Below are 15,536 nucleotides of genomic sequence, written 5' to 3'. Positions count from 1 at the left end.
AAATCACCAGGTTATTATAATAAACATATCAATTAATGACTTCTAACCATTTTTTAGTCCTTCGAGATCACCTGAATGGTGTTAGATATCGTTAATTTATTCTTCTGTTTATACAAACATATTACATCTATAGCCGTCCATTACGTGTATCATGTCGATAATAATGTTTAATGTTTACCATTACAACATATCAATAATAATGTTTTTTCTTTTAACTATATATATATATATATATATATATATATATATATATATATATATGTTTGATTATTGCGCCTCTGATCATGTATTGACAAAATAGGTACAGATTAACAATACCATTATAATAAGAATATATCGTTGTAAACTCAAAATAAATAAATAAATAAATTGGTTAAACAAACAATTAGATCATTTAACTTAATTAAGCTCGATTTCAATCTACAGTGGGCCAAAGGCTAGGACTCAACAAGTAGTGTACTATAATTTGTATCCTTTCCCATTTTCTTACGCAGTTTGTCGTCACGCGGAAGTAGCGTCACAAGATTATGTCACAGCTATAAAGAAGATGTGGCTAGGGGTGCATATATTTTATAGATGTCAGTACATATGCTAATATAAATAGTGGCTATTAAAAAAAAAAAAAAGAACACCAGAAAATTAATGTAAATTATATAATATAAAGCCTTGAACTGCAAAAATAAAACGAATGCAAGCTCTGAGTGTCAATTTAGTTTTTGTAATATTGGTTAAAAGGACGAATTATTTTTTTTTATGTTAAAAAATAGCATTTGGGTTGAATGTTTATCTAACTACCCTTTACAAAACTCTTGAGAATTTTACAAATCAATGACTAAAGTCGAGGTGCAACCATCTGAAGATCGTTCAAATTTGGGGGGAAATGAAATCCTTTTTAAGAAAATATGTCAATTTTTTGGAATGACTTTTTAAAGTTGATTATTTGGACTTTATTTGGATTTTATTCTGGTTTGGACAAAGGTCCAACGTTCCTTTCTAGTAGTTGACTGAACTATTGCCACTCCATATAGTAAAAAAGCTAAGGGCGAATTTGATTATATCTAATGGCGAGCTTTCATATTTACCTTAAGCGCTTATATGTATAAAGGCCGCTAAAAGTCCATTGGTGTAGAGGAAAATATTTTAAAGACAATGATATATTTTTCTAGGTTATTCTTTATTGTTTTTCCTTAGCAACAGACTTGGTAGATCCTACTTATGCTAATGATAGGCGTGGATGGGCATAGGTAATCATTTGAAAAGTAATGAAGTTGAAAAATAAATAAAGTCTACGTTGGCCAACCAACAATTTGCCGTCATTTATCCAATAGTTTTACCACGCACTCCCAACTGAAATTTTCCTTTTTCATTGGGGTTAAGTTGACTATTGAATTGGTTGCCAAATGTTCGGGAAAGCTGCCTATTATAACGTAGATCCAACGTTGGCAGTTGACTAGATTACCCGCTTACCACTGTTGGACCTATCATTTATTCTAATAGAGTTGATCATTCACACTTTATTGATATACTTTATATATTGTTTGCTTGGTAAATAAATATGTACTGAAATTTTTCTTTCTTTTTTTAAAAAAAGGGAGTATTCATCTATAAGATAAAATAAAAATGAAATTTCCTGAGGATGAGAAAGAAAATATCCATGTCACATCAATTCGTACTATTAATTACGATTTACAGAATAATGTGGACAGAAATTTAATTTATTCAACGCAAAATGGCACGAAGAAGGAAGATCCTTTGAGCGTGTAAGTAAATTTTTATGCAAAAATATAATTTAGTATATAATATAACATAACAAAGGTAATTAATATAGCCAGCTTATAATAAAATAGCTATTATATAATAATATTATACTAATATAATACTAATAATATATCTTAAAAATTTTACATATAAAAATGAAATGAAAATTTTAGTTTAATATTCATGGTAGGCTAAAGGAGATGCTTACTAAATGCAGTGAATGATATTGCGATGAAAAAAGTATATGATCGTGCAAATGAGTAGACCAATAGAAATTAGAATATAGTTTGTAACATCATTGCAGTTCTGTTAAGAGTTGTAGGAATTACTAGGAACACTAGGTTAATTTCGTTTCTGTTGATTCGCTTTCAGTGCATGTGCTCCAAAAATATTTCCCGCGTTGCTGCCTATCTAGTACGTTCTCCTGTACATATTATGTAGAAAACGGTAAAAAAAATTAAACATAGTATACGAAGCATAATATTGTATATATGAGTAATTTTAGTAAGATGATCTGATCCATTAAATCTTCTGTAACTGTTACTACTACGGATCTACTATAAAATTGGATTTGTTTTGAAACTTAAATTTGGAATATTTTATTTTTTAAAGAGAATACACAAACCCAGATGTTGACGAAAATAAAGAAGAAAATGCTGACAAAGATAAGAAAACAGAGGATGTTCCTAGAGTGTCATTCTTTAAACTGGTGAGTAAAATGTCTTCTTCTTCTTCTATGTATTATTATTATTATTAGACCCTACTATTGCTGTTCCTATTGTAAACAAGATTTGATTAACCTATAATATTTTCTTGCGTGGTTCTGGGAGATAAACATTATTTTTCTTGTCAGAATATAAACTCTACATATATTTCAATTATTATTTTTAATGAAATAATTGTATTAAATAAAATAAATAATAGTAATTAGAGATAAAAGTAACAACACAATCATAAAATGGAAAGATTCAGTTCTAGCAAATCAAAAACACGAATTAACAAGAGTGGAATCTCTCTCTCTCTCTCTCTCTCTCTCTCTCTCTATATATATATATATATATATATATATATATATATATATATATATATATATATATATATATATATATATATATATATGTATATGGTGTTCAAAGAGATATCTGTTATAAATAAAATAAACGTGTAGTAATATAGTACATGTATTCTTGATGTAAATTATACAATTTTAGATATCTGAAATATTTGATTGGAATACAAGTTTGATGTATATTATATGTAATTATGCAGTGCGAGTCACTTTCTTCTTATATATAGTTTTATTGTCATTAAGCTATCTAATGTAAGTGAAAACATGTTACTGCTATATTTCGTTACCATTATCCCCTTGCCTACATCTAATATTAAAAAAACTTCAACTTTAAAAAAATCAAAGAGCGAGAAAAATCACTAGCTTTGTTATTCAAATACAAAATAAGACCAACATTAATTGTGCAGTAAAATTGTATGTTAAATTTTGTTCTTCAGGTTCAGTACACAATCATATATATGTCTATAGTTATAAATAAATTGTTTCTAGTAATAATCTGATTGATACAAAGTAATGAAACGAAATAATATGCCTTAAATAGTAAGGTGTTATTATTCAAAGTAAAACTGTTCTTTAATTTTTTCGTATTCTCAAAATGACAAAACTACGAAAATGATGTCAAAATTAGTTTTCACTTAGAATCATAATTACGAGAACGGAACACAGTCGTATTAAGTTCAAATTTAAATCGGATACAAAGATATATTTTTTTTAAAATTATACACATGAAAATAATACATTGTAAGAGAACAATATAATGATCTTGGGCATGGAAGCATTTTATTATGTTATTACGTTAATATATTTATTGTTGAGCTACTGACGTCTTCAGTGGAGAGTTAATTAAGAAGAAAATATTGGACGAATTAAATAAGATTTTAACAAAACAATTAAACAATAATTTAAGAAATAATAAACACTTCTGACGAGAGTATATACACTTGTTTATTAAAAACTAAATTCCAGTGTAACAGTTTCGACAACGTAACGTTGTCTTCATCACACACTAACTCAGAGTTATCTAACATCAGACACTAACATCAGACTAATCAGAGTTAGTGTCTGATGAAGACAACGTTACGTTGTCGAAACTGTTACACTGGAATTTAGTTTTTAATAAACAAGTGTATGTACTCTGGTCAGAAGTGTTTATTATTTCTTTAGTCGTTAGTTCCAGAGTCCTGATGGATAGAGTTGCAATAATTTAAGTACAAGTAAATCATAATTTAAGAAAAGCTCAGTAACTGATAACAACAAAGTGAAATGTACTATTCAGATTGAAAAATCTAAACTTATCTATCTATATAAATAGAAATGAGCGTAATGATGTTTAGCGGTCAACTTCTCCTTGATAAGATTTGATACATGAGTAGACCATGGCTAAACTAGGATGTTATTACATTAGTTTCTCCGAGAGGGGTTCTCTAGAGGAAGAGATTGCTCGTAGCAAAGCATCCCAATACTAACATTTTGAGTAAAATTTAACAACATTATGTTTATTTAAATTTCGTAACACCAGGTTTAATTTCCTTTTTAAAGTGTATTAAACTTTTATTTCTAGGATTAAAATACCACAAGGAAGACATTCTAATATCAGAATTTCCGTTGCCTGAATGTTTTGTTGTTGTAGCTTTGTTTATTATAGCACCACGGGAAAACCGCTGACCGGTTTGAAATTAAGTTTGAAAGATAGTTAAGTCTTATTTTCTTTTCTCATGTCTGTAATTAATGAGAACGTCCTAAGTGGATTATTATTATTATTAAGTATTCTGCCTTTCAGCAGGTCCTGGGACTAAAGAGTTTTCTTTTTCAATTTTAGATTTAGGCCTGGAAATATTTCTTCCACGTTTTTCGATTTTCAGCTTCCTCTTTTAACCCTTTAACCGCCATGAGGCATCAACGCTATGTCTCACTGTTTTTATAAATTTGTGCCTCGTGGCACTTATGGATGCCTCACACTTTTTTGTTTTCGAAGATTATACACATGCAGTACGCAGAATCGATTCAAATAAAATAAGAAAAATCAAAATTACGTTTTGACCCCAGGTATATAGTTTTTGCTAATACATTGTGGCAGTTAAAGGGTTAACTCCAATACTTCCTTCTATTTTCCAAATCAAAGATTAATTGTGTTTTTCTTCTTCCTATTCCTTGCTTTCCTTCCATCTTCCCTTTAATAGCAGTATGAAGAAGACAATTTCTTCGCAAGATATGTCCAATGCAATTGGCTTCCCTATGAAGGATGCTGGCTAAAAGTGTCCACTTCTCTCCTACCCGTTTTAAAACCTCTTCGTTAGTTGTTCTCTCTGTCCATTTTATCTTCTCCATCTCCCTCCAACACAACATTTCGAAGCTCTCTAAATATTTCTTCTCTAGCTTCCGTAATGTCTAAATCTCTGAACCATACAGTCAGTGGATAAGGGGTTAAAATTTATACCAAAATTTATTTATCTTATTAGGGGTGATTCAAATATTTTCCATAAACCTATTTCTTCCGAGCAAAGAATTAACATTTCAGCTAATTGTATATTACATCTTCAACTGAAAGAAAAAGTTTTGAGAATTCTTGATAATTCATAAACGATCATAATTCAATATAAATGAAGGTAGTTTGGATACTGACGCAAAGCAAACATTTTGGCTGCAATTGTAAAAAGAAGAACAATCTAGTGAAGCGCAAGCGGAGAAATTATTTTAAAATAAATGAAAGATAAAGTATCAAAGAAAGTATTGATGGAAAAGTTTCGGAATAATAAATTCGATTTGTAGGTTATTAGTAGGGATGACAAAAACCGGTTTTTATAAAACCGGAAACCAGTTTCTATAAAAATCGAAAATCGAAAACCGACATTTCGGTTTTCACTGAAACCGGTTTCGGTTTTCTCCATAAACCGATTTGGTTTTTCACCGAAACCGGTTTCGGTTTCCTTTAAAACCGGTTGGAAACAAGTTTCGGTGAAAACTTTTGGAAAACACATAAAACTATTTCTGTGGAAACGGATTCGGCTTCCGGATAACAACGAAACACTATTCTGGTTAGAAATAGAACCAATTTTGGAAAAAAAAATCGGAACTGGTTTTGAAGAAAACCGAAACCGGATCCGGTGAAAAACCGAACAAGTTTTTAGAGTAAACCAAAAACCAGTTTCGGTAAAAAAAAAGTTTTTGAACATTTTCAAAAACCGACAACCGAAAACCGGTTTCTGTGCCCACCACTAATTATTAGTAATGTTAGTAGCTTTTTAAATTACGCTTTCCTTCTTACGTGTTTAATTGATTTGTTAAAATATTATGTATTTTTTTCAAGATTTTACAAATAATTTGCCACTCAAGATGTCTGTAGCTCAACAGACAAAAATACAGTGCTAATTTGAGGCAATGAAAGGTTTCATACTGAATATGTATGCATTTATAACGAATTGTCTCAACAAATTGAAAGTGTTATATAATGTACATACTATGCTCGCCGTATTGTGTTACAATTATGTTACTTTGTGTTGTAAATTTGGAATAAATAATCATTTGAGCACATTTCGAGAAGACTAAAGTTTCGAGCAGGAATGTTAGTGAAGTTATTGATGGCTATTTGAAAAAGTTTTATTCAGTTAAAACTTATCCTTTAACAGTGTTCATTTTCATTTTGTTTTCAGTTCAGATTTACTACTGCCTTGGATAAATTCCTCATTTTTATATCTGTTTTGGCCGCAATGGGGTGTGGAGCATGTATGCCAGCAATGACCGTGAATTTCGGAGATCTGACAGAGGATATGGTAAACAATGCCAAAAATATGTACCCTATTCCAGGAACAACACCACCTGAACAGGTTTCATCGTCAACTGAACAGCCTTCATCGTAAGTTAATCTTTCTATGAGTAATGTTAGGATAAATTAATCTCTTTGTATGAGTAATTTCATTTCAATTTTTATAAATCATATTTTGTTTTTTAAATATATTATTGGCAATGATAATATTTCAATATTTTTTTTTCATATATTTAAAGTACGAGATATAAATACTAAGTAAACATAATAAGTATTCACTTGTTATAGTTTTCTATAAATACATTTCATGTGTTTCAAACTTTATTTCTCTTGTGGGTTCAACTTTAGTTATAAAAAGAACCTTTGAACCCTAAAATGCCTATAATTGAAAGGCATGGAAGAATACAATAGTAACCAACATTGAATTTATTGCTGATTACCATTGTATTTCCACATGCCCTTCAATTATGAAAAGTTTAGTACCTGCTATAAAATTGTTAGTTGTTAAAATCTATGTTTAATGCTATCCCTAAAAACAAACTGTCAATAAATTTATATAAATTGTATTTCTTACAGGGACAAAGAATTAATGGACCAAATAGCAAGGTTTGGAATAACCAATTGTATAATTGGCTCAGTTATGTTGGTATTGAGTTATGTGTTTGTTTCTTGCCTGAATTATACAGCAGAACGACAGGTGAGTATTACTCAAAAGATCCAGTTATACTTTTCAGTTATTCTTTTCCTTTTATATATATATATATATATATATATATATATATATATATATATATATATATATATATATATATATATATATTAAAAATATAAAATTTATACTGAAATACTGAGAGTACTTAAGAATATAATTACTCATATAGCTTGTGTAATTTTGACATCAGTTGGAATTATGTTTAAAAATGGTTGAACGTGAAGATAAATTTTGAAGACGACAATATATTAGATTTTAATATTGAAATGTAGCTGAAAACATATAAAAATATCCATTAGAAACACAAGACACTAAAATTTAAATATTCTGAAACATTTAGCATAGAGGAATTTTTAAATAAAAAATACTATTCGTCTGTATGTGATATTTCAATAAATAGATCACAATACAATCATTTGTGATAGTTTTTGTTACTAACTATAGTTGTATTCGTTGGTTTGAATGAAATTTAAATTATCAATTGGAATTATTTAGTTTATTTTACTTACGACTAATCTAGAAAAGACTCACAGTAGCTTGGTCGGTGATGTGTATGTCTACCAACCAGGCTTTTACTGGATTCGATCCCCGATAAAGTTGTGATGTGTTTCTTTCTTTCCAAATTTCCCTTAAAACATTATTTGTTTTATTTAATACCTTAATTATCATAAGCAAACCTATCACTTTCATCCACAAGTGTGACATATTAGTAATGATTAGAATTTTGTGATGTTTTAAACTGACTAGCACAATAATTACAGCCAATAACTATAAATTCAATACTGGTTTTGAGACACCATGAACAGATCAATTATCAATTGGAAAGTCAAAAGCGTTAATTCTTATATCAAAAGTCTTATTAGGTACTTTTAGGCAAAACTTTACTAAATTTTCTTCTGTTATATTTCTTACTTCTTCGTAGATAATGTACTACGTACATTGTATACATTTTTTTTAAAAAAAATAAGAAGTTGGTTAATCGCTGGTTTTATCTAATATTTCTTGAATTAGATATTCCGAATACGAAGTTTGTTTCTTCAATCCGCTCTTCGACAGGACATTGGTTGGTATGATGTCAACGAAACAGGAGGATTTTCAAGCCGAATGTCTGAGTAAGTTTGATATTAATTAATTATTCTTTCAAACCAAGACTGGATCTTGTCAAATTAATGTAAATGAAAGTTTTATCGATTTAAACTATGGGAAGAGAACTCACCTTATTATGTCCTAATTTCTGTATACAACAATTAAACGTTAGCTAAGTTTCCTTCCTTTAGTTTAAAGTTATTTTTATCGATGTGACTTTTCTCAAGGACTATCACTGTTTCTAACCTATCATATGTACTTTTGAACACTCACATTTTATCTTAAAGGATAATTTGTGTTGTCTTCAGGTGTAAATTCCCTAATTAAGTAACATGTTACCAATAAATTAATCCTCTCAAAACTCTAATAGTAAGTTTATTTTATAAATTTATTTTATTTTATTGAATGTTTACAATCGTCAATTAAAATTTACTTTTATTTAATGTGCATTCTCTTGTCTATAACTTCGAAACAAATGTACCATCCCCTGTTCCTTGGGCTGGTGTTAGCAAGTGGTTGCGTAAAGGTTGGGTACGGTACTCTCTGGAAAACGTTGCACGAACGACCAGCGCTCTCTCAACGTTGATATGGAATTCCCTACTTTGGACAATCAAATAATTTCCCAAGTAGAACATTCACCAATTACGTAAATTCTACAGGTTTGGCGGAAGTATAATTTCTCAATATTAGGCCTACATTTTATTATTGTTGTTGTTGCGAAAGTAGCGCAAATGTTCGGATTTCTGATCTAACACTTAGCCAACCGGTTACCCAACATTATTTCAATTGTACAATAGAAATGAATAATCAGTGACGCTTGTTCCATAAAAGATACTTTTCTTATAATGCTACTGTATATCGAATATAAATATTCTTAAAAGATTGTATGTATAATAGAAATACAACTATCCATAACAATTTGGAAGTAACAGTGCTAGTATTTACGAATCATTTTTACTATTAATCTAATGCTTGTGTTTCATAATATTTTACAACATACAAAAGCATTTTGAAAAGTTTTGTCAAATCGGTCACAAGTAGTCTTGTCTGATGAAAAGTTAGATAACACCACTACGAATGGAATAGGATATGTCTAAGTTGTTAGTGAAGGAATAAGAAACAATCATGTAAATTAAAATTTTGAATTTTACAGTTATCATTTTACGTTGTAAAATTGTAGAAAACAAAAATATGTTTACCGTATACTGTGTGTCATCTCTAATTTTTTTTAAAAAATATTCTGTTTACCTATCTAGGGACTTGGCAAAATTGGAAGATGGTATTGGAGAAAAAGTTGGAATGTTCGTTTTCTTTCTCACGACTTTTCTTGGGTCTTTAGGCATAGCATTCTACCACGGATGGGAATTGACATTGATTTGTCTGTGTGCGTTGCCTGTAATTATGGTTAGCATGGGGCTCCTAACAGTGGTATGTAAACTATTATATTTAAGCGTTACCGATAAAATTTAAATAATAATACTATATCTACAACAGAAGGTTTATACTAATCTTCAGAAAATTAAATGTAACTGAGTCTTAACGGACTCTCTTATTCTAGATTCGAAACTATACACTCTTTGGCACTTGACATAAATGATACCTTCAACTAAAAATAAATATTTCTATTTTTAGGATTAACCTATATTGAACACAATTAGGACAAAAAAGAGAATGTTAGAATTATTTTGGTGTGAAATTAAATTATTTCAGTTTATTTTAGATAGTAATTTCTGATTTCTTTACACTTATGACAAAACTAATCATTCAGTGGTCACGATGATCGCTACCACATCCTAGAACAATTATACTATTGCGAACTAGCAATATTTTTAAAAATGACTCTACAATATAGGAATCGTGTGACATATCAATTCGAGATACTGTAATCTCTCAAAAAAAGTCCCATAAATTAAATAAATAATATCAGATTTCTTATGGTGCAAATCAGAGAATAAGAATCAAAAATATTTTTTAATCTCGATATCTCAATGTTTTTTTTCAATACGATTATTTTGATTAAAGATTTAAATTGTAATTGTCAGTTCTTGATTTATGAATAGTTTAAGATTCCTATGAATAAATTCAACCAAAAGGTAGAAAATGATTTGGTTTCAATTATCAAAACGTTGCTTATTTACAGACTAACAATAGAAACTAACTATATATATTATCCAAATTTTGTCCAAAATTTCAATTCAAATAAATTACAAACTTGAATAGCTGCCATTCAAATAATATATTCCTGTTAAGTAATTTATCTGTTGATTTAATAATGTGAATTGATGAACGAGTGTTCATTATGTGCACTACTTCTATGGCTACCAATTAACAGTAGCCTGTAATTACTTTACCCATGTCGTGAAATGTGATTTAATGGGAATTTTTGTTTCCTTTAATTGTGCTTCGCTATGTTTGCGTGGTCAATTTTATTTTTAGTTTAATTTCAAAGAGTTACCCATTACATTTAATGCAATTATAATCCTTAATGTTCCTTTAACACTCCAATAATCAATTTTAGCCGTTGCCTTGACCTTGTTTACTATATTCGTGCAATTCTTTTCAGTTTCCGTTTCCGATTAAAGAAACCATTATTACTTTTGTTTAGTTCAAAATGTTAACACTATTAATAACAATGCACCAAATTTACTTGTTGAAAATTGTTCTTTTTAAGTAGTTCTTCATTATGTTCACGCGAATCACAATTACTGCAATATCAATTTAATACTGTAATTATTATTGCCCAATTAAAGGATTGTCTCAGCAATTATTCTAAACTTACTTATGAACTACTATTAGTATATTTATACCAAACATATAGCAATTTACAATCCAATGGAATATATAACAATTTTAATTTCACAACTGTTAAATCCAGTAATTACTTATTTTCCACCTAAATTCTTGAAACACTTCGAATGTTTTAACACGCGATTTTAAATCACTCATTTAAATTTTCGCTCAGTTTAACTTCCGATATCACATCTTGTTTTACTTCACTGTATGTTAATTCCACTGACTTGAAATTATAACACACTTTAACATTTAATAAATTTAAGCGTAGTTGCATTATGTTGAATCAATTATAACTACACTTTTGAACTAACGTTCATGTTTAGTACTTTTCAGAAAACAAAACTCAAAACCTTAACTCAATTCTTTCCATTTAACAAACGCATTTAGTTTTAAAGGAAAAAATGATACTTTTCTTTCCATTCATTCAAGTATCGTTCCATTTTATATATATATATATATATATATATATATATATATATATATATATATATATATAACCCATTCTACATATTCCAGGTAATGTTAAATGAATCCTTCCTGCGTGATTTATACAAAGGCAATTGGCTGAAATAATGATGTCGTTACTTCCTCTCCGTTACCATGGTAATCTCCATGATTATTTCTATACAAACACGTGAAGCGTAAAGTGTTTTGTAAAGTCTACTATAAACAAGAAATATATCTGAAAAATTATTCACAATTGTAGAGTATTTTGGGCGGGAAAAGATACAGGTTAACAACATGGGGGCTATTATTTAGACAATTTACTAGTATAATATAATAATTCACAAAGAAAGAGTATCATTTAAGGAACTTATTTCTACATGTTCCCCTCCTCTAAGTAAAGTGATTAGGTACAAATCGCATAATTAAGGCAAATGCCATTACCATGTAATCCATCGTAAGAAGAAACAATTATCCCTAATATAAACTTTCTAACGTACAGATTGACAGAAAATAGCACAAACATGCGATCTTCCACAGGAAAAATCGATACCTACTTTTAGAATAATGCTAATTATATTGGCTCATTTATATTGCTTACGCCTACTCTTGCCTATCCATATCCTTTACAATACGGATGCACAATTATTGCTACAAAACATTGATAATAGCTACAAAACAAAGAGGAAAGAATACTAGGCTTGTAGCGTTGTCCTGGGAAGTTTTAATCTGGATCAATTTCTAATCAATGGACATGTATTGGATCTTCTCTTTCTTTATTAACTTACAAAAATATGCATATTGACAGTACAACAAGAAAGCATCTAATTGTAAATAGTTCACCATAAATTAAAAAAATGAACTTCTGTTCATAGTTCATGTTTGTAATATTAGCTATGATACCAATTCTACTGAATCCAAATTGTCCAGGATTATTTAAATTTAATATCTGACAATGAACAATGTGAGTTCATTTAAAGACACACTACTTCACTATAACTTACAAGTTAACATATATGAACTTTTAAAACTTTTATGGTTGGCAATTTCGGCGACTTTCAAAACTTAATATCTCAAATCTCCTAACACATTATTTCGACAGGTTTTGATGAAGGGAACAGGGTATAAATGTTGTCGAAATTATCATCTACGACTTTTCAATTCTATTGATGTCACCACAGCGCTTAGGAAAGATAGATTAGGAAACTTAGTACTTCAAATTTTCTAACTCAATCTTTCAAAAGGTTTAGAGTTTTGATGAAACCAACAGAATATAAGTCATCGAATCATTATTTACTACCTTTTAACTCAGTTATCTTCAGCATAATACTTAAAAAAGAATGGGTAAAAAAAACTTATACATCAAATTTTCTACCTTGTCCTTTTGAAATGAAGACACCGAAGTATGAACGTCTCTGAATTCATCAACAAGAATTGATGATTTGATTGATGAGTGATTATTATTAACACAACTTAGATATTTATTATATTTAACAATGTGTTCTTGGCGTACTCTAACTTATCATATTGAAGTAATAAAGAATATTTTACCTAGGTTCAAACAAGATTAACAAAAAGTCAATTGGAAGCTTACGCAAAGGCTGGTTCTATTGCTACTGAGGTTCTTAGTTCTATTAGGACAGTGGTGGCATTTGGAGGCCAGGAAAAAGAGATTGAAAGGTAAAGTATACGTGTATTCTAAATTTTAAAAAAATAGAGTAGCTTTTTATATTTTTGAAAGGAAGCATAAATGTTACTGAACTTATAGTGTATGCAAATTATGATACATAAGATCACAAGATATATGAAAATATAAATTTAGTTTCTACACATCACACATAAATTGTTATCATAGTTAATTTGAATATATCATGTTGATGATAGTTTTAGTAGTTATTTAAAATATAATTTACTGTATAATTATTAGTTTTTAAAAATAAACCAGTTTAGAATGCTCCAAGAGCATTTGCCAAAACGAACTTAAAAAGAATGAAGAGATGGAGCGGGAAGGATAACTGTGATTTTTCATACATGTAAAAGTAAATTTTTGTATCCGCACCTTCTCTTTCTCGCAAAAATTCGCAAAATATCATCTCTCTATGACTTACGGCTCCTGAAAAATGGCTCCTTAAATCTCTCGAAATTCGAACTTTTTTAGCCAATATCTGAGGAACGGTGGCCAGTTGGCCAGTGGCCACCAGTTACTATTTGGTACCAAAATGTTCACCATCCTCTTAGATATTGATCAACACCAATATGATCTCACTATGACTTACGGCTCCCGAGATACGGCTCCTTAAATCTTCGAAACCGGAACTTTTTGACCAATATCTCGGGAACGGTAAGTCATAGAAAGATGATGTTGGTGTTAATCAATACCTAAGAAGATGGTGAACATATTGGTACCGATATTAACTGGTGGCCACTGGCCAAACCAGTGGCCTGTTGGATAGTGGCCACCGGTTACTAGTTGGTTCCAAAATGTTCACCATCCTCTTAGATATTGATCAACCTCAATATAATCTCTCTATAACTTACGGTTCCCGAGATATGGCTCCTTAAATCTTTGGAAATTGGCCATTTTTTGGCCAATATCTCGGGAACGCTAAGAGTGACGCGAAAAATTCAATCACTTTCTCATATAGTTTTCGATGCTCTATCAAATGGAGGGTTCAAAATTGAAAAAAATCACAAATAACACACACACACACACACATAGAGAGAGAATTCAGTAACAAACTTTTTAAGTTCATTGAATATTAATTGAAGTTTGAATGTATATCTTCTCAACTGCACATTATTATTATTATTATTATTATTATTATTATTATTATTATTATTATTATTATTATTATTATTATTATTATTATTATTATTATTATTATTATCAACCTAACTATTTGATGTTTTTGTTGTAGGTACGACAAGAATTTAATATTTGCCAGAAAAGTTGGTACTAAAATAGGATTTTTTACTGGAGTTGGAGTAGGTACTCTGTGGTTGGTTCTCTACTGCAGTTACGCATTGGCATTTTGGTATGGTGTAGGACTCATCATTGAAGATCCATTAAATTATAGTCCATCAAAAATGATAATAGTAAGTACATTCATTTATTTATTACTTAGTGAATAGGTAAGTTAATATGTTAACTAGTAGGAATGGGGTAGCATCTTGTTAAGCGATCTATTAGTTTTGAAGAGAAAATGAACAATGGTTCAAAAGAAACATGTAATAATAGAAAAATATTTACCTCTTTTAATACATTTTCACATATAACTACAGCTCATCCAATAGTAAAAGTTTTCATGCTTAGATAAATTTATAACTGCGACTTTTATACTAATTCCAGGACGTAGAATACAGTCGAATTCTTATTTAACATATCCGTCCACAGGCTCACTAGAAAATGACCTCAAAGTTGGAACATATTGCAATATTTTGTGCAGGCAGAGTCAATAATAGACCAGGAATCTAGTCCTCCACCAATTTATTTATAAAAATACAAAATAGTCTTTGTGTTTTACTAAGTCAGTATATCAGAATCTTCCTTATAACCAAGGGTGAAGGAAGTAGTGTTTCATACGGGAAACTCTTCGCTTTAGAGCAGCCTATAGGATGTCTTATAGTGATTTCAGGTTACGGTCCTAGGAAACCTCCTCTGCTCATGGGAGTCTCGTGAGATATGGTTTGTATTGAGGAATCTTCTTCGCTTCAGAGCAGCCTCCAGGGATGTTAGGATAGGTAGAGCCCCTTTAGTCCAGTGCGACCTCCAGAGCTGCAGTGGGTTGGCGATCAATGGTCAACTGATTCCTCCTTCCTCTGTGGTTCCTCTTTTATAGGCCCTCTTCGAGTGGTTCGTCTTCTTTCGGTTCCCTTCGTGTCTTCTGGGCCCTGGGAGGAGGCTTGAAGTA

At 30.0% G+C, this 15,536-nt stretch overlaps 1 protein-coding gene across 1 annotated transcript in view; it reads left to right on the top strand.

Moving 5' to 3' along the window:
* Nucleotides 1-1,620: 1,620 nt before the first annotated feature.
* The window catches only part of Mdr50 (Multi drug resistance 50), a 63,913-nt gene continuing 49,997 nt past the window's right edge, over nt 1,621-15,536 (top strand). The window contains exons 1-8 of the mRNA XM_081740693.1: nt 1,621-1,760; nt 2,371-2,467; nt 6,478-6,680; nt 7,167-7,287; nt 8,314-8,414; nt 9,645-9,816; nt 13,181-13,305; nt 14,544-14,721. Of these exons, the coding sequence (XP_081596819.1) occupies nt 1,621-1,760; nt 2,371-2,467; nt 6,478-6,680; nt 7,167-7,287; nt 8,314-8,414; nt 9,645-9,816; nt 13,181-13,305; nt 14,544-14,721 (1,137 nt within the window). The remainder of the gene's footprint in view (nt 1,761-2,370; nt 2,468-6,477; nt 6,681-7,166; nt 7,288-8,313; nt 8,415-9,644; nt 9,817-13,180; nt 13,306-14,543; nt 14,722-15,536) is intronic.

The sequence above is a fragment of the Thermobia domestica genome, chromosome 15 (assembly GCF_964235325.1).
Source record: "Thermobia domestica chromosome 15, izTheDome1.hap1.1, whole genome shotgun sequence".
NCBI classification, from domain to species: domain Eukaryota; kingdom Metazoa; phylum Arthropoda; class Insecta; order Zygentoma; family Lepismatidae; genus Thermobia; species Thermobia domestica.
The sequence above is the reverse complement of the archived record's forward strand: the minus strand, read 5'-3'. Positions and strand labels throughout refer to the sequence as shown.